Source organism: Cordyceps militaris (genome assembly GCF_000225605.1).
Source record: "Cordyceps militaris CM01 unplaced genomic scaffold CCM_S00001, whole genome shotgun sequence".
NCBI lineage: Eukaryota > Fungi > Ascomycota > Sordariomycetes > Hypocreales > Cordycipitaceae > Cordyceps > Cordyceps militaris.
The window spans coordinates 5,803,820-5,822,963 of NW_006271969.1; the positions used below are offsets into that span (position 1 = coordinate 5,803,820).

The following is a 19,144-nucleotide window of genomic DNA, read 5'->3' on the forward strand; positions in this document are numbered from 1 at the left end:
TATCCTCGTGATTACGAAGGTATGACTAAATACATGGTTGAAATCTATAAAACATCACCTTCTTCAGGGAATGCGTTGCGCTGGGTTGATGTGCGGATGGCGGGGGATGAGGCGGGATCACGTGACATCAAAGCTCTCCTAGGTACCTAGGGTTGTTCGACTTCCAACCCAAGCTTAAAAGCTTCACATCCATCCACATGCACTTCACATAATTCGCATAGTCATGGCTGACTCTTCGCGGAAGAGGTCTCGCTCGAGATCGCCGCGCCGCGCACCAAAGGGCAGTGGCGGATTCAGATGGAAGGAAAAGAAATCCGGAGGGGGCAGTGATAGCGGCAGAGGCGGCCGACGAGACGACCAGTGGAACGACAGACGCAGCGACCGCCAAGATTTTCGCGGTGGGCGTGACAGAGATTTCCGAGACCGGGACCGCACTGGTGATCGCGAACGCTCTCCTCGTCGCGACAGGTCACCTCGAAGAGATGAAGGCCAGCGCCGCAGTTCAGTCGACAAGCCAGCCAAGGAGAAGCGGAGTGACGAAGATAGGAAGGAGAAAAAGCCCAAAAAGGCGGTATCCCTCGCTGGCAAGGAACTCATTGTGGTTCACATCAACGATCGTCTCGGCACGAAGACTGCTGTGCCGTGCCTCCCCGACGACACTATCGGCCAGCTGAAGCTCATGATTGCAGCACGCATCGGTCGAGAGCCTGGGCAAATCATGTTGCGGCGCCAAGGGGAGCGACCATTCAAGGACCCCATTAGCTTGGCTGACTATGGCATCTCGAATGGTGTGCAGCTGGATCTAGAGATTGACACGGGCGATTAAAGGAACTTGCGCCAATACGATGCGTGCCAGACTCCATGCCCGATGCCCTGTACAGAGCGTCAGATACAGCTGCTTGCTCCGGACGAGGACGGCAGGACAGGGCGCCTGACGACAGCATATCGTCACACTCGCATATAAAAAGACACCAAACAGGGCGGATCGTGTCACTCGCCTGTCGATGTGACGAGAAACTCTGTCTAGAGATGCATGAGGTGGTACTGCGACTGCATTCTGACATGAAGGCGACAGCCGGCTTGTGGTCAGGCTGATGCGGCAAAATGGTACGCGAAGGATGAGCGGGGGCGGGCATACTGGTGTTACAGGTGTATCGTAATATTTGGGGGCGCAAGGATAGTGCGTTAAAAGCGGCATGGAATACTTCCCTGCAAGCAGCGTACTAGTACCTGCCTGGAACTACAGATACTTGGACAAACAAAAGCTTCTGTGGAAGTAGTGCCGCTTCGGTAGATGGAGCTCCGATGTATTGCCGTTTACACAGACAATTCATGGCATGATCTTCGTCCCACCTCTGTGTACCTAGTTGTAGACTGTTGTGATTCTTGTGAACCATCTGAACTGGGTCAGAGCTCAGCTAGGGTAGCGCGGGACGAGACGTAGCTGCTGGGAAATAGATAACTAGGACGGAGCAGCAACGCGATGCTGCGGTTGAGCGAGTGGCGTTGCCAATGCCGGATATGACGACGGATAGTTTACTCCGTACATACATATCTACTAAGACTTGGTATGGATTTATTATCAAGGGACAGAGGTTTGGCCGGGCCAGTGACGCCTTTGCGGCGCCTCAGTGGCTCGCAGCCCGCGGATTGATGCCAGATGGCCCGTTTCTGTTATTGGTCAGGACTGAGGTGGCCGGTGGGCTTTTAGCAGCGTCCCAAATTTCCGTTGCGCGGGCGCACGAACCACACTGCAGGCGTCCGCCGTCCAGGCAGCCGGCTGACAAAGTGAACACCAAATCAAGGTACCACCCTGCTGCCATCCAGCTTCCCCCCCTCCAGTGGTGTAGCTCAAGGTACCTGGACCTGGACTGGGCCGCCATTACCGGGAGGCTGCACCCACCATCAACTGTGGCTAGCGCTCTCGTACCTGCACTGCCAGAGCTACAGGTAGGTACTAACTGGTAACAGGTAAGAAAAGCTCCCAGGTCACTTCGGCTGCTGCTAGCTGCCTTTTTATGCCTGTCTCTCTTTTGGGGCTCGCGGCTCTCTCTCTCAAAAAGGCCCCTCTGTAACAAGCCCCCCAAAGCCCCCCTAAACAAAGAGGCCGCTAGCCTGTTCCCCAATCAAATGTAGACCGTTTTGTACATCGCCATTTCCCACCACCTCTCTCGTCACCTCCCTCTCTTCCTCCCCTCCCGAACATCCTCTTTTCTTTTTTTCCCTCGTCTTGTCCCCCCCTCCTCCAACCCAACCGTCTTGTTGTCCCAGCGTCGTGTCGCCGCCCACACCGGCATCTCCAGAGTCTGTTTTCATTTCTCTGTAAGTTCGTTTCCCTGTTTCAATTGCGACCCTTTATGCAAGACGTGCGTGACGGGCTTTGTCTTGTGCTCCCCGTCAGCCCCAAGAGCGGCTCCCTCTGGTGGAGATTTCAGGAGTTCGGACACACATCCGCGCAAAAACACACCACAACCTGCCGACCGAGACGGCACGACGAAACGGCGCTCCTAAACGATTTATGTCGACTCCCCAACCCAATCGATTGTTGCAACCGTCATCGGCCCTAGGCCCTTTTTTCCCCGTCGCCCGCACTGCTCTTCGCGCGCCCGTTGTAACTGCTCCAAGCGCTGCATCTACCTCGACCAACGCCTGCCCCCGCACAAACAATCGCATTGATTCACGAGTCGGTGACAAACGAGGCTGTTTACTGACGAGCCGCCATCATTACAGAACGAAAGGCGCCACGACATTGCGGCGCGTAATCTTCTTCTTCCCATTCGTTACGAACCCTTGACGTCGACTCTCCACTCGTACCACGATGCCTCAGTACGCTACGCGAGACGGCGACACGGCGCAGTTCAAAAAGAACAAGCAGTCTATGGCCGATCTCAAGCTGCGCAGATTAACCGAGCTTAACAACCGTCTGCGCGAGGATCTTGAACGCGAGCGCATCCCCGTCAGCACTGCTTCGAGAAGGTGAGGATTCAACGTGGCGGCGCGCCGTGGGTTGGGAGGACCGCGGCTGACATTCTCTGACAGCATCATCGCCTACTGCAACGGCACGAGAGACTACATGGTGCCGTCAGTTTGGGGCTCCGTCGCGAAGGGCGAGGACCCCTACGCACCGCAACAATCTGGCGGATGCTGTGTCGTCATGTAAAGTGCTCGTCAAAACGACGACCGCTTGCTGACGGCCTCGGCGAGTCGCGACATCTTGAAAGAGAACCTTGTAGCGTTCTTGCCCACATGGGACGGCAGCGTAACATGGCCAGCGAACTCGACGCCTGAATCAGGCTTATATCCCGCGAAGGGAACCGAACGAGGTGTGCGAGATGCCCGCTTCACTGCTCATCAGCCAGCACCACAAAATCCGGCAGATATATACACAAGCCTTTTTCTTTGTTTTCTTATTCCACTTTGTTTTAGTTTTCTCTGGCTTGGCGTTGGCACCCTTTGTAATATCAGAAGAGAGGGCATGGACGAAGGCGAAAAGAAGAGGCTGCGCAACATGAACGACATGTTTTCTTTTTCCTTCTTTGTTGTTGATTTTATCGCCCTTTTCGTTTTTCGTTTAACTTGATTTCCTAGGTATTTTACTGCGATTGAAGAAGTCAAGAACAATTGGCAGCAGAGGAATGACTTGGGCGGCTTTTCAGAGGATCCATGACCAAGGGAGGCAGGATCCTCGAGCATGTATTATTTCGTTTTCCGTCCTATTGAATGGTTTATCTACCACATGTGCACACGTCTCTCTTGCAGCACGAAGATGAAAATACATTGGTGACGCCATGTGTGATGAAGAAGAAGATGTTGTGTGAAGGGTGCATACAGACGCAATGCAACCCGTCACGCGCTCTGTGCGGCATTCGTCCTGGGCTCTTGCGCGTGAGGCGATCATCGCGCGATGGGAAGCCGGGCGGCGCCGCGTTACCAGTACGGACGAAGTGGGCGCATCGACCATGGGTTCATCGAACAACGAACAAACGGCTAGGTTTTTGTCATACCAGCACATGAAGCACATGTTTCCTTTGCGACTACACCCTTGAAAAAATACAAAACAGTCATGGCTGTATCTCGAAACATGCCGAATTCATGTTTGCCTTGAAAACAAGAAAATAAGGGGAAAGAGGAGATGAACAGGTTGCTACATCGGTAGGTAGGTACATATCCCCTCCCTCGATTTGATGTGGGGAAGCAAACCTTCTTTCTCCCACGCCCCCCAGTACGATATAACTTTGGTTGCTTGACCCGTCTCTCTTTCTATTCCAAATCTCGAGGAAGCAAGACGAGAGGGCCAAAAAAGAAAAGGACAGGTATCCTCTTGAAACCCCGTCAGTTCCAAAGAAACGCCAACAACAGTCAGCGTCAGCCATGCCCGCCGACGGAGACTACGCGACGGCCGGTCGACAACGACTGCCCCGCGTTACCATTGAGTTTTGCACGCAGTGTAAATGGCTCCTGCGCGCCGCCTATGTGAGCCATTTTCTCTCTTGTTTTTTTTTTTTGCCCGATTTTTGTTCACTTTTATGGCTTCTCTCTATCCAGTAAAAAAAAAACAAAAAAGAAGAAAAGAAAACGCTGACAGCTTGCGCCGCGACAAATTAGTACGCGCAGGAGCTGCTGTCGACGTTTTCCACGGGCTTGGGGGAAGTGGCGCTGCAGCCGTCGACGGGCGGCACGTTTGTCATCACCATCCACCACGGGGAGGAGGCAGCGGCAGAGGCCGGGACCGGCAGCAGCGGCGAGGTGATGAGAAACGTGCTGTGGGATCGCAAAGTGGATGGAGGGTTCCCGGAAACAAAGGAGCTCAAGAGAAGGGTGAGGGACGTGGTTGAGCCCGGAAGGGACTTGGGCCACGTGGATCGGCATCACGGGAAGCCGGCAGCAGCGGCGGTGGCGGGGGACAAGGAAGGGGATGACAGGCAAGAAGAAAAGACGGAGAATACTGGTACTGGGAAAGAGTGCGAGGACTGCAAGTAAAGAATAACAGTACAAATAGCCGAGATGACTTGGTGATTCAAGTCGTGGAGACTGGCATATCAGGATCGCAGTATTCATCTAGATGGAGCATGTTGTACACGCCAACAGGGCAATCAATGCTTCACGGCAAGGAACAAGACAGTTTGTGAGTGAATTATTTTTGTAGAATTTTACATCAGTGAAGCTAAGAAACAGCCGTGTCGTTATCGAGCATTTTCGTTTTTTCGTTTTTTTTAACATTTTGGCGACAAGGTTTCAACTCATGGCATAAAGCGGCGACATGGGAATCCAGACATGGGCGACAAACACGTCCAAGACTCGGGATGCGGCGGCAGCCAGAGGAAAAGACGGGCGAGGGGCAACATGGAGTTGCCCGTGTGCGAGGGGGCGCAGATGGCGTCGTGGCGACGACGCGGGCCAACACTGTCAAGGCGGCAAGAGATGACGGCGAGTGTGTTGTGCAGCGATTGAAGCGTTGAGCTTAGCGGCGACCAAACCTGCGAGTAGCGGTTAGAAAAGGGCACATGGTGGATGGCAGAAGAGATGGAGAGAAACTCACTTTGGCTTCTTTTCGGCAGGCTTGAGAATCTGGAAGGAGCAGAGCAAGCTCTCGTCGACGCTCATCATGGCACCGGCATTGTCAAATTCTCCGCAGTAGTTGGGTGCAGAGAAGAGAGTGACGAGCTGGCGCTTGGAAAAGAACTCGTAGCCATCCTCGACGACTTGGTGAGCACGGCAGATGAGATCCATGTCATGCTTCTGAAGGAAGCGCGACACGACATCGGGGCCAAAGGTGAAGGAAACACCACGATCGTTTTCGCTCCAGCCGGTAATGTCCTTGTCGGGATCTGACCAGAGGAGATCGCAGAGGAGACCGCAGTCGGGAATCTGAGATAGGGTTAGCATTGGGATGGCAGGCAGCGGGGACCAAGGCGGCAACGTACGTCAGTAGGACGCATGACACGACGGATCTGCTCCATCGAGTTGAGGTCAGGGCTGAGGCCACCGTGCATGGTAAAGATCTTCTCGTCAATGATGGCGGCAATGGGGAGGCAGTTGAAGCAATCGGTAAAGGTCTTCCAGAGCTTGATGTTGTAGCGGCGCTTGCACTCGTCGTAGAAGCCGTAGATGCGGTTGATAGAGGCGCACTCGTGGTTGCCGCGGAGAATGAAGAAGTTCTCGGGGTACTGGATCTTGTAGGCGAGGAGTAGGCAGATGGTCTCGAGGGACTGCTTGCCACGATCGACGTAGTCACCGAGGAAGAGGTAGTTGGCCTCCGGGGGGAAGCCGCCGTACTCGAAGAGGCGGAGGAGATCGTAGTACTGGCCGTGGATATCGCCGCAGATCTGCGAGGTGCGTTAGCTGCCAAGTGCCTGGGGTGCGCGGGTGAGAGAATGAGACAATGGCGAGCATACCTTGATGGGAGCCTCGAGCTCGAGAAGGATGGGCTGAGAAATAAAAATCTCACGGGCCTTGGTGCAGAGATAACGAATCTCGGACTCGAGGAGCTGCACCTGCTTACCGGGGCGGCTTCCTCGAACCTCGAGAAGTCTATCGACTATGGAGTCAATGTCGACATGGTCTTGGTCTGCCATTGCGGTCGGTTCCCTATGGCCAGGGCTTGCCGGCTGAGGAGATGGGAGAGTGCTGCGCAGATGCGGCGCGGCAGAGCCGGGCTATCAATGGATGGCGATGGTTGGCTTAGCGAGAAGAGGCCGGGTGGTGGCAGAGAGGCCGGGAAGCTCTGTGTCGCGGAAGAGCGGAGCGCGGGCGTCAGCAGCAAAAGAGGAGCAGACGAGACAATGTATGCGCTTGACAAAATGGCCTTGTGGCAATCTGCATGAGGGGGCGTGGTCTGTTAGCAGGCGCATTACCAATGCGAACGCGAAGCTGAAAAAGAGCTGGAAATGGCTCGAGGCTGACAAGTTGCCTGTTGACAAATGCAAAGATGGAAGAGTGATGGAATTGACGTCGCCAAAAGCAGAAAATGAGCAGCGGAAGTGAGGGGACCACGGAATCGCAGCCGCGATGACAGCCTGATCAAAAGAGGCCACGGGTGCAGCCAAAAAAAATTATGGCGTGGTGTTGAGGGGTGAGAGCAGGGAGGGGGAGTCGAGCGAGAACGTGTTGTAGTGTGTGTGCTGAGAGGGGGACAAAGCGCGACGGGCGGGAAACAGAGCGGACTCACCTCGTAAAAAAAAAAAGTGACGACGGCGAAAGGGAAAATAGGGCGCGCGTCAAGTCAGAAAAGAGCAGCAGGTGCTCGATGAAGCGGGCGATGCGAAAACGATGCTACAGCACGCGAATGTATTTTCCCGCGGTGTGATGTTGTTCGATGTGGGCGGCAATGAGAAAAAAAAGCTCGCCGTGGTCGCCTTTGGTGCTGCAAACAAACTTGAACAGTTGTCGCAGGTCGTCAGGAGGTCGCCGTGGGTTGGTTTTGGGAAAAAACCAAAAGTCGCGGTTCTTTTGCTTCAAAAAGCAGAAGAAATCAATGTTGCGTCGTTGGATGAGACGCGGTCGCCGTTTGTTTTGTCGCTTTGGGGGGGGAGGACAGATAAGTGTCGCCGTTTGATGGTGTCGCAGGAGGAAAGAAGAACGAGAGCGCCGGTCGTTGCGGCGGAGGAGGAGGAGGAGGAGGCGGAAGAGGGGGGAAAGAAGCATGTAACGAGGTACTTTTTTTAGTCGCCTTTCTTTGCCTTGGCTTGGGTCTCTCTTTTTCTTCCCTTGCGCGGTCTTCCCTGTTGCGGGCGAGCGAAAAAATGTATCAGCGGCAAAGCGGGTGCCAGGCCCGAGGCAAGGGGCGCGGGGGGGCGCAGCCAGCACCAGCATCCAGCATCGGCTTTGGACTGATGGACATACATTCAAAGTAACTAGTTACCTATTAATTGGTGTTGCATCATCCATCTAAACTCACAACCTTTCAAGAATTAGGTCAGTGATTCGAAAGACCCCTGGCCGGATTGCCAGCCTACGCATTAGCTCTATTATTACCGTCTGTTGACCTGTGACCCTGCCGCGTTGCCACTCGGCGCCCATCCCCCCATCCCCCTCCCGCTCTTGTCAATCACGACCGCTGTACCGAGTTACAACATCACACATCTCGTCGTCGCAATTGCTTACACAACCCATCCAGGAAGCCTGATTGGCACGCGACCGCAGCGATCCTCTGTCCATTCTCCATGAATAGCAACAATCCTTCCATACATCACACGACGCCAATCCGACCAGTTTGTCAGTTCCGTCCCAAACACAACATCCTTGTCCACGGCCCGGCGAACCCCGACTCAGCAGTCTTCAACTTATCCGTAACTACGCACAGATTTGACTTTTTTGGCTGCACACCTCGGGCCGTGAGAGCGTCGTCACTCTTCTTCGCTGCTGCTACCCGCCTCGACTACCGATCTATTCGAGTCGGCATCATGACGGCGTCGTTCCCCTCCACGCAAACCACCGGATACCCGGAACGCCGCTCGCCATGCACTTAGCAGTGATGCAAACTAAATTTAAATCTAGACCTTTCTCCGCCTCCCCCCTGGACCGTCGCCGCTGACCCCTCCCCACCTAGCGCCCGCTGCTTGTGGAGGCGACGGTGGCTTGGAGATGCTGCAATAGTACCAACAACCCGGAATGACAGGGAGCAGGAACGCTTCTTTTCATCGTCAGCTTCATCATCAAAATTGAAAAAAAAAAAAATGTACCCGCCGTCGGGCTCTCAAACCCAATTCATCACTTCAACGGAACGCCTTGGTTGCTTGGGCATCTGGCATGTCTACCTAGGATATATGCCCCTGCCGCCGTCCCTTCATCTCTGGCTTTACTTTACATGATGCCGGCCAGGCGGCGACTGGACAATGCCAGGACATTCTCCCATGCCTGACGCGACACCTGTTGCCACGCCTGTCGTTTCTAAAAGGCCGCCGCTTGTATGACGCCACTGCGAATCTCCCCCCTTTGCATTACATGCGTCAAATCTAGTGACAGACATCTTTCATCCCCTCCACCTACGTCACATTGTGCATTCTCCTCCCCCCGTGCTCCGTACATGCACATGTGCCTCTCAACTTTTGCAGGAAACGGATGAGAGCCATGAGGACAACCCCCCTGGCCGTATCGAACAGTCTGCGCTTCCACCGCTTCGCTTCGTCTCTGCATCACTTGCGCGCGCTCTCCTGCGCTCATGTTGCGTCATCGAGTGTGGTACCCAGATGAAACTCCTCCGTCCCAAGTCCCCTGCCTATATAATTCCTTTGGCTCCTTAGCCGCCGCCCTCAACTTGTCTCTCTGTCCTCCAAAGTTGCCTTTCTGCTCCTTGGGCAGCAACAATGCTGCTTCGACATGGTTCCTACGGTTGCCAACAGGGAATCAAGCAGAGGAGAAGAAAAAGGCAACCCCTGCACGGTCATCTTGTAGATGCCCAACAGCCCCTCCCGCCAGGCCAAGGTTTCCATAATGTCTCGCTTTTTTTCCCTTCATCCTTGGCCAAATCGAACGATATAGCCCGGCATGTAATAGATCCTACTGGTCGCAGGCCGAGCTGAACGAGTTGGGCTGGAAGTCCCATCTAACCTGAAAACCTCGACTACACCAAGCCAGCCCAAGACGAAAGAAAAAATGGTACAATTGCGACGAGATTTCCTCGTCCGGTCTGATATACGATGACATAGAAGAGCGACAAAACGGCACATCCGTAGCGCCCGGTTCAGCTCGAAAAGGCAATGACACCCCAACTCGTGCACCATGCACGATCCCAAGGCAGAGAGACGCATGGCCCCCATTCGTATGCATGCAACCCACGGCCAGAGGCCCCATCCTAGAGATCCTCCGAGCAAGAAGGAATAATAAAAGAAGAACGCAAGCTTCGCAAGCTCCGCCTGCAGGCATGGCCTGCATACCGACGACGCCTCATGATCCTGGGGCTCTTGACCTTCCGTTGTTCGGCTTGCCATTTTTGGTCCCCCCTCGCCCGTTCGTCGCACACGGCGACTGAATTAATGGTCATCGTTAAAGTACTTTTCTTCGTAGTCACAGCACTATCGGTTGTAAACGAAAACCAGCCCTCTCTAGTTATTCAGACATGCTATATATATGTTTCGAGTATCAAGAGGGAAGAAGCCCCCCCTCCACAGAGCTAAAAAAAAAAAAACTAAAAAAAACAAGTAGCAAAGTGTCCTGTGTCCTTTTCCACCAATAGAGTAACAATACAGCCTTGCTTAGAAAAAAAAAGAACGGACAGAAAAAGCAGATGCAAGCTTCGTTCAACGATGCCCCCAATCCATGCCGTAGCATAATGGATATAGAAAAGAATTAGTCGCACGTCAAACGCCCGCAGAAGCAACAACATCGAGTCTATGCTTTCGTGCCTCCTTGCCGTAAAACGCAAACAATAGAAAAAAAAACAAAATAGACAAAGAACCGTGGAGTACTTGTAGTGTATGGAGTCTTGGTGGTACATTAAATCGCTTCTTCAACATGGCTGGCTTCAGACCGTCAACCTCGAAATACCAACCGTTCTTCATCATCGCTGACGGCCCGATGCGCGCCGCGTGCGCGCCCTGCTCGTTTTAGTCTTGGCCACGGCGACTTCTTCCTCGGCCGCCGCTTCCACCTCCTCCTCGACGCCTTCAGCCATCATGGCGCCACGGCCCCTGAGCTCAACCTCGTCAAGGTCCGTCAGGTCCTCGCTCAGCAGCCTCGCGGCGTCAAAACCGCCAGGGGCCGCCGCGGCCGCCGCCGGGTGCTCCAGCAGCGCCGACGTGCCCCGTGGTTCAAAGGGCTTGAGGTGCCACAGAACGCCGCCCTCAGTCAGCGGATCCGTGGGATCCCGCCGGCCTAGGCTGCCGTTCGATTGCGGCGGGGTGGGCGGTCCCTCCTGCGGCGGCTGGGCTAGAGCGGCATAGTCGTCGGGTGACGCTGAGGAGGAGCCCGCGACACCTCGTGTCGCCGCTTGGAGGCTCTTGTCCGACTTGACTGCCGTCAGCGTCGTCGTGTCGACGATGCTCAGGCCCGACGTGTCCACCTCAATATGGTCATGCACAACGTCGTCCTCAGCCGTGTCCATGGCATCTGGCTCCGTATAGTCGGCACCGTTCTCGCCAGCCAGGCTCTTGACCGTAATCTCAGTCGCGTCTTGTGCATCAACCATGACGGTATCCTCGCACGTCTCCACAGGCTTGGTCGTGTCCAAGCTCGTCGTAATGAGCGCTTCCAGTTCTGCCACCAGCGCTTCTGGCGCCTTATTACTAATTTCCGCTTCCACTTTCAGCGCGGCTTCCAGGAAAGGCTGCACACTCTTAAGGATGCGCTTGCCCAGTTTGCGACGCTCGCGGATATCGGTAAAGCCAGGTTTTGAGAGCGACGGAGCGATGCCCTCGAAACGCGAGCCCGAGGCGCTGGCATCGTCCGGCACCTCTGGCAGCGGCGTCCGGATGCCCTTGCTAATCACGTCGCAGAGATCTTGAGCAAACAGTATGACGGTTGTATAGTGACGCTGCCCAATGCGCTCTGTGATGACCTCGAGACCTTTTCCGAACAGGTCCTTGTCAAGCGAAATGGCCTTCTCCATGGCGGGCTCCAGCAGCTTCGCCACAGGAAAGTAGCACTCATCCACAAAGTCATTTTCCAGCTCGACGGCTTCCACGCGAAGCTCCTCGCGCTGCACAACATCTTCGGACAGCGCCTTCAGCTGCTCCAGATCCCTGAGGATATTCTGCGCAAACTCGACGCGCCTCGCCAGCCGTGTCCTGCCGTTGGGGCCCATCGAGGCAAAGTCGCGCCTAGTCAACTCCATCGACGAGAAGGCCTCCATCTGCAGCTGCAGCCGCTTCAGAAGGGCCGCCCCACGACGCGCCTCGCGCTTCAGCGTCCAGTACCGGCACGCCTCGCCTAGAAAGTCCTTGCGTTTCCGGAAAGGGAAGCGCTGGATCGAGGCCTCCACCACGTCATACACAGCTTGCGGGATAATCGGCGCGCCCGAGGGCAGCTTCCACAGGTTCTTGGGCGGCTGGCCCTGTCCCGTCTGCTCGTCCGCGCCGTGGCCGAGCATGCCTGCGCTCTTGGCGCCGGGTCCTTGGCCTTCGTTGGCAGGATGGTCCGTGACAGCAACTCTATGCTGGGCCGCGAGCACATTTGCCATGGCCTGGTTGTCCGCCCAGATGCGGCCGCGCATGTTGCGTTTGTAAAACTTCTTGGCCGCGCGGGTGGCCTGATGGACATTGTTCTCTATCGTGTAGTCAGGCGGGCAGTGGTTGTGGCAAAACGCCTTGAGGACCATACTGCTGTCCAGCACGGCTAGCGCGCCGTGGCTCGTCTTCATCTTAAGATAGAGCCTTGAGCGCCGCGCGCAGGTGGCGTGAAAGGCCATGTAGCAGTTCTTGTTGCTGCACTGAATGCACGCGCCCATCTTTTGGCGGCAGATGTAGCAGTTGAGTTTCCATCGCGTCTTGGGCACCTTCTCGACATCCATAACCGGTTCCATGAACGTGTGGTTGCCAAGCGAAATCTCGGGAATCCACATGGCGCAGAGCAGATGCGCCCACTTCGACGAGTTGGTCTGTTTAAAGGCCCCGTCCGTGTTGGGGCAAAAGATACAGGTAGGCACACCGCGCCCGCACAGCTGGCACTTGCGACAGAGCCACTGACCTTCAGGGATAAAGGGCACGCCATAGCATTCTTGGTGAACGGCCAGGTTGCATCCGTCACAAAACACAATCGCATTGGTGTTTTCGCAGTCGCCATCGTCGCAGATGACACACTTGCTATCTGGTTCATCGCTACCGGCGCCGCCACCACCGCCGCTCTGAATCTCGCCATTGACCGCCGCCGCCGAGCTTGACCGGGGACGGTGTGTCTGTGGCGGCTTGGGGTTTGGCTTGGGTATGCGCCGCTCGAGCGCGTGCCACTCTTTTTCAATCTTGGTCATGGTAATCTCAAACACCTCGCGAGTGATGGGTTCCAGGTCGGCCTGTTTGCGTTGTGCATTATAATGTTCCAGCCACATGTCGTCCTGCTCGTCCATGTCGTACTCGACACGGCCCAGCTTTTGCGCGTGCGGCGCGTGGCTGCTGCTGCTGCCGCCGTGCTCCTCCGATTTGATCGGTAGCAAGGCCAGCGACTGCTCCGCGTCGTCCTCTGCGCCGAGGTCAATAGCGCGCAGCAACGTCTCGTCAGGTCGGGGGAAATGGTCGCTTTCTTGATATCCTACATTGCTCATAGCCTTATCGACATAACGGGCCTGCCCAAACGTCTTACTTTCAAACAGCTCTATGCGGTTGGTCTTGCGGAACATGGGCTGTTTGAGGTCCAGCCGCTCTTTTGGCGTCTGGTTCGAGATGGGCAGTATGCGTGGTGTCCGGGGCGTGCCATTCATAGGTGTGTTGCGCACGCCGTAAAACGAAACAGACTCGCGCAGCGCCCTTCTTGAGCGTCGGGATGGCGTCGTCGTGCCTGCTGCCGATTGCGAATCAGGCTGGCTGTGAGCATCAAATTGGGGCTGCGGGTTCGGCGTATTGCCCGTCGACATGGAGTGCCCTTGTCGCATAGGCGTCATGGTCCCATTCCGAGGTGTACCTGGTGTATGCCTAGACGGCGTGCTCGGCGTCTCGTGCGTCCCGGAAACGCCGTCCACCTCATTGGCGGAGAAAACGACGAAGCGCCGTTCGATATCGAGGTTCGGGTGAAACTCCTCCCAACTGCGCTCCTCGCGGGGTTTGTAGTCCTCAGCCTGCTTGACCGAGGCGGCCACGGCGGCGGCGGAGCCCCATTCGATCTCCTCGAAGTCGTCGCCGGCCGTGGCGCGGGTGCGTGTGCTCCGGTCACGCCGCGGCAATGGCACAGGCGAGACGGCGTACGAAATATCCCGACTAGCTACAGAGCGGCGGCGTGACGACGACGGCGGGGCGCCGCCCGTCCGCGGTGTCGACGTCATCGCGCTCGCGCTCAGCAGGCTGTCCGGGTCAACGTATCTACCGCCGCCGCCAGGCCCGCCAGGCACGTAGCGCTTTTTACGCGCCGACACGGTCTGTCCCAACGCCGCCAGCCGAGCCGCCTCAGCGGCGCGGGCGGCGCGCACGGCATTGGTGGTGCCGGGAGGGCGGCCGCGGCGCCTCGGCGCAGGATTCTGCGGTGTGACCGCGGGCGATGCCATCCGGGCAGAGGAACGCTGCGCGCGGTTTGGCCTGTGTTTTTCGTTCTTTTTTTTTTCGAAAAGGAGAATCTATTTCGGTCTATTTCGGTATCGGGTAAGCGGGAGGGTGTGGCGCAGATTCGCGTTTCGCGTAGAGGATAATCGAAAGTCTCCGAGGCAACAAGCAGCCATCCGTATTCTACGCTGGCGAGGAGAGAAAAAATGAAGGTATGATGCTTTCAGCACGTGCATGAACCGTCTTGAGAGACAGACTGAGTAGGCATTTGCGTGAGCGTGTGTGAGTGCCCGTGACGTCGGACAGGGAGAGAGAGCGCGAGGTTTCGAGGGAAGGGGGGTGGAGAGGCGAAGCGGGATGGGCAAGAGGTGCGCCACGACGGGCCAAAGTCAGGACTTCTCAAACGACAGGACGCATCTAAAAAAGAGCGAATCTATCTCGAACGTGCATGCGTGCTTTGGAATCGTCTCGTGATCCCTTGTCCCCTAGGCGGCCGTAATAGAGAGCTTTCCCTTGTTGCGCAAAAACAGGCCAACGCGTGCAGACGTCGTCGCCCCGTGCACGGGCCTCCCTTTTGCGAAAGGCAGTCCCGCACGAAGATTGCCTTAGTCAGCGACATTCATGACCCACCCTTCTTCTCTAGCCTCTACTTGGTTTAGCGCCAGATCTGCCATCACCCAATTCTGGATTCTGGGGTGGCAATGGGTTGTTCGTCCAAACTCCTCAAAAGGTCGGCAAATGGGTCGCTCCTCCTGCGTCAGGCTGAACCAAAAGGAGCATTTGTCGCCCCTCTGTGAAATCAGGGTCCAAGTACTCTTTCTTTTTTTTTCAAACGCCCCTCTTGGCCATGTTTGACTCGCACGGGAGTCATCAATAACCCCGTGTAACATGCTGGCCGATGACAGTGACCGTCGGCGCTTAGTGCCAGACACAAGGAAAAGAAGCCCGATGATATGAGCGGTTCTGTTGTCCTTAGACAATGGAGAACAAGCCACTTGTGTAACATGATTTACGCGTAGCTCAGAACCGAGCCGTCGCTCCTCTTTGTCCATGACTAAGTCGGTCACACAGCTGTACTGGTACGAAAGCCCCAACCGTCTAGTTGGCAAACCCCATTAATTACAAGCTAGGTAGACGATGCTACAAATTAAGTAATCTGGGGTTGTCTAATAAAGAAAGTGCGGAAGCTGGGCCGGGACGGGACCACCACGATGCAACTCACTTCCCCAACAAACACTTGCTAGCTCCGTCAGTCAGTCATTCCGACCTCACCGCACTTTCTACCCGAGGCCCTTCGTGACCTTACAAAAGGTGTCTTCTCCCCAGCGACTTTCTTGGCTTCGTCTCTCATACGCATTTCACAGTCACCGACTATGGCAAGCAGGCACACAATTCACAGCAACTTAATATCAAAGCCAAAACAGTTGCATTAGTACGACCAGCACAAAGGCGTGGCCCAATCCTCCCAAATCTAGCTGCATGCTCGCCAGTACCGTTGTACGCCGAATCGACAAAGAATCGACAAACCCCTTTTTCAGATCCAGCCAACCAGGCAAGCAAAATTTCGAAATCCAGTCCAACTTTGCTTCGTCAGATTGAAAAACAACATCAACACAGATAAATGGAATAATTCGTCGACAACCGAGCGACTTCCATATGAATGCCAGAGATGAGAAGAATAGCAGTCAAATACCACACACCCGAAAACGCCAGTGCTATGCATTTCTTGCACAAGAACCAAGTCAAAGCAGAAACACGAGACGAACAAGAACAAATCACAACGCAAAAAGCAAACGCCAACAGGAAACTGACAACATGCAACACACATCTCTCACTACAAACACAGCGGCAAAAATCAAAAGCAACTCAACAGGGCATGCGAACGCGAAAATGCATCCAGCGCAACCCGCGCCAGCAAAAAAAGCATGGCTAGCAAAAAAAAAAAGACACGTAGGGGTATCACAGAGGTATTATCTTCATATCATGCTCTCTTTCAAGCACGCAAGAAGCAAGTAATGTTGCGTACCCGCTAGCCAAGTGTGCGTCCGCTGTGAACGGCTTGGACAGCAGGTACATGGTGGGGAAGGTGACCAGCACGGAGCGAAGCAACATTCGATAAGCCAGTCATGTCAAACCCAGGAGTGGATTCCCAGCTCTCCTCGCTGAGTGCACTCAAATACTCATCGCCCACCGTGTTTCGAAGGGCCTCGATTTTGCGTCGATAATAATCACCACTGGCATCCCAGTCGCTCGGCGCGGCCCAGTCGCTGTTTGCGGTCCTGGCCGGCTGTGATTCTACCGGCTTATTTGTGGCCGGCGCAGAAGAGAGAACCGGCGCAAACTCACTCTGGCGAGGTGAGAGGACTACTGGGGGCAGGAGCTGACGTTTGAGAGACAGGCCAGCGTCATCAGCGTCCAACTTTTGGACAGTCGCAGCAGATGTGTTGATAGGCTTGTCAGGGGTCCTTTCCAACGTAGCAGGTAGAGGCGAGCCATCGCGAGTGGCCAGATCAACGATTCTCCGTTTAGGTGTCTTTCGACGACGACGGGAACTCGTGCTGGCTTCGCTCGTTACTGCCTTCGCAACGGGGCGGTCCTTGCGAAGTACCGCCGGCTCTCTTGGGCCTTGGATAACGGCAGGCTTGCTTATTTCCACCGCAGGAAGCACTACCGGAGCAGGTTTGACGACCGGAACCGAGTCGGGGATCGGAACACGCTCAGTAAGTAGTCGCTTTTCCGCATATGTGGGACCGTTGCCATCAATCACCACATCTTCTGTGTAGCCGGGGGTTGCACGGAACAAGTTGAAGATGGTGATGCGGTAGTCCTTGTATGTACGAGCAAAGGGATTGCCTTCTACCCAGATCTCACGAATGTCCGGTATGCCAATTAGCCTTGCCAGTTCTCTGGGGTCTCCGATACGGTTATCGCGAAGGTCCAGGCGCTCCAAGGGGTACAACCGTTCAATGCCGGCCAGCGATTGGAGACGGTTAGCTCGCAGGTTGAGAGCTGTAATGGCAGGAAGCGGATTGCGAGTCAGAGAGTGGAGAGAATCTATCATGCAGTGTGAAAGATTTAGGGCACGCAGGGCGGTCAAGGTGGCAAGGCTTTCGGGAATTTGGTTAAAGAGGTTGGAAGACAGGTCGAGAGAGTAAAGCGTGTTAGAAAGCGGAGCCAAACTTGTAGGAGGAATGGAAGTCATGGCATTATCGGCCAAACTGAGATGGCGTAGAAATCTCCACTTGGAGGCTGGCAGAATACCCATGGCGAGTAAGTTGCCAGAACTGCCGCGAGTATGGTGGTGGTACCAGGAATCTGAGAGGCTCGAGTGGGAGCTGCCCGAACCGGAGCGAGTGATTCTCTGGGAGTTGCGGGTGTTTGTGCGGGACGTGGTTGGTCTCGAGGGCGAAATACTCCGAGGCCGTGAAAATTTTGCGGGAGACTTGGCAGGAGACTTGGCGGGAGACTTGGAGTAGTCCTCGCTCTCTTTCCTATTGAGAATAGGCCGGCTCTTGGGGCTCGTGGGGGGATCCGCTGCATCGGGAGGGGTGAGTGAGCCGACTCGGAGATCGGTACGGGGGTCCGGTGAAGAAGGAAGAGAAGCCGAGCGGGAGAGTTCCGGGTGAGCCAACGACGGGCTGCGACGGGGGCTATTTGCTCCCCAGGTCGTGGTGGGGGACGATTGGGCCTTGGATGTGCGTCGGCGTCGTTTATCCATGTCATCTAGAACAATGTCGATGAGGATATCGGCAGGGTCCTCGATGCCAGCGTGCCTAAGAGTCAGTGATCGCAGCTGGTCAGCCATGCGGTCCCATCCAAAAAACTGGCGAAAGTCGATGCTGTTGACCTCCAAGGCCTGGAGATTTTTGAAAGCGTAGAGGGGAACGGCCGAGTCAAAGGGAAACTCCTCGTATCCACGGATTAATCGGGCTCGCCAGTCAGGGGCCAGTTTCAGGCAAGGGATCTTGGTAAAGGCAGAGTAGAGGTATTTCATATCGGCCTCGAGTGCAGCCTTCTGACGCTCGGTTCGAGCAGCAGAAATGCTAGACCCGATACCTAGGCTTGCCCATAGGGAAGACATGCCAGACATGACACTCCTAACGCTAGAGACGGAATGGATAGAGGTAGTATCCGTGCTACGGGTCCTGGAGCGCTGGTTCGAGCCACTAAGGAAGGACACATAGTTGGCGGACGAGGCGCTGTCATGCAGATTCTCCAGCCGAATCTTCATGGGTCCGACGGAAATTCCAAGGTCCTCGAAACGGGAAAGAAGATAGAAAAGGTGATGGGGCGTCAGAGCCAACTTTGCAGACTTGACACTGTGAGAGGTGAAGCTAAGGTTGCCAAGTGAGAGAGCTGCCGCCAGAGTGCCAGTTGTAGAAGCGGTAGAGGGGCGCTCCGAGACCATTGGTGGCGGCGGGAGCGTGGCGGCGCTTGTGCTTTGAGAGGGTCTGTGGCGGCTCTGTCGTTGAAACTGGAGAGCGTTGGCGAGGGCTTTTTCGTGGGTACGCACGAATGTGGCCAGTTGCTACATGGTATGTAAGTATTCAAGTCGGATGCAGATATTGTTGGATCGTAATTGCAGCGTACTTTGATGAAGAATTCACCATCTTCAGAGTCCATTTTGGCGGAAGAGGACAGCTCGGCCGGGAGAAACGTATGCGAGGGTATATATGCGAGGGGCGCGAGGCCAAAGGAACGTGTGCGGGAGTTCGGGATTGCGAGACAAGACGACTTTTAACGTATGTGCTTATCCGGTGCAACGTGCAGGAACCGATCGGCCGCAGGCTTAGAAGGCAATGCCGACCTGGAGAAAGAGGCGAGCGTTAGTTGATGATTTGCTTGACAACAAGAGCTCGAGTCTTTGTAAAACGTGGTTCATGGTACAGCAGGGGCGGTGACGGGTTTGATTGACCAAGCAGGGCAAGCGGTTGGCCAGTACAGAGGAGCGGATGCAGGACATGCATGCGCAGGCACATTGTTTCATGGGACATGCTGCAAGAGGGGATACAGTGGGAAAAAAG

At 55.3% G+C, this 19,144-nt stretch overlaps 6 protein-coding genes across 6 annotated transcripts; 3 read left to right on the top strand and 3 right to left on the bottom strand.

The window, feature by feature from the left end:
* Positions 1-223: 223 nt before the first annotated feature.
* On the top strand, positions 224-826 carry CCM_01793 (ubiquitin-like protein (HubA), putative; the record flags this gene model as incomplete). The annotated part of the gene is made up of 1 exon (XM_006666948.1): positions 224-826. The coding sequence occupies one exon, from the start codon at positions 224-226 to the stop codon at positions 824-826; it is 603 nt and encodes a 200-aa protein (XP_006667011.1).
* Positions 827-2,818: 1,992 nt separating this feature from the next.
* CCM_01794 (guanine nucleotide-binding protein gamma subunit) lies at positions 2,819-3,160 on the top strand (the record flags this gene model as incomplete). The annotated part of the gene is made up of 2 exons (XM_006666949.1): positions 2,819-2,976; positions 3,040-3,160. 2 exons carry the CDS (start codon positions 2,819-2,821, stop codon positions 3,158-3,160), a joined length of 279 nt encoding a protein of 92 aa, XP_006667012.1.
* A 1,211-nt stretch (positions 3,161-4,371) lies between these two features.
* On the top strand, positions 4,372-4,980 carry CCM_01795 (selenoprotein domain protein; the record flags this gene model as incomplete). Its single annotated transcript, XM_006666950.1, has 2 exons — positions 4,372-4,473; positions 4,606-4,980. 2 exons carry the CDS (start codon positions 4,372-4,374, stop codon positions 4,978-4,980), a joined length of 477 nt encoding a protein of 158 aa, XP_006667013.1.
* A 260-nt stretch (positions 4,981-5,240) lies between these two features.
* CCM_01796 (serine/threonine protein phosphatase type 1) lies at positions 5,241-8,019 on the bottom strand (the record flags this gene model as incomplete). Its single annotated transcript, XM_006666951.1, has 7 exons — positions 5,241-5,403; positions 5,540-5,868; positions 5,925-6,326; positions 6,396-6,656; positions 6,865-6,898; positions 7,277-7,518; positions 7,975-8,019. 7 exons carry the CDS (start codon positions 8,017-8,019, stop codon positions 5,241-5,243), a joined length of 1,476 nt encoding a protein of 491 aa, XP_006667014.1.
* A 2,479-nt stretch (positions 8,020-10,498) lies between these two features.
* On the bottom strand, positions 10,499-14,125 carry CCM_01797 (PHD finger domain-containing protein; the record flags this gene model as incomplete). Its single annotated transcript, XM_006666952.1, has 1 exon — positions 10,499-14,125. One exon carries the CDS (start codon positions 14,123-14,125, stop codon positions 10,499-10,501), a length of 3,627 nt encoding a protein of 1,208 aa, XP_006667015.1.
* A 2,024-nt stretch (positions 14,126-16,149) lies between these two features.
* Positions 16,150-18,743, bottom strand: CCM_01798 (leucine rich repeat protein; the record flags this gene model as incomplete). The annotated part of the gene is made up of 4 exons (XM_006666953.1): positions 16,150-16,467; positions 16,729-17,014; positions 17,564-18,648; positions 18,711-18,743. The coding sequence occupies 4 exons, from the start codon at positions 18,741-18,743 to the stop codon at positions 16,150-16,152; spliced, it is 1,722 nt and encodes a 573-aa protein (XP_006667016.1).
* Positions 18,744-19,144: the final 401 nt, after the last annotated feature.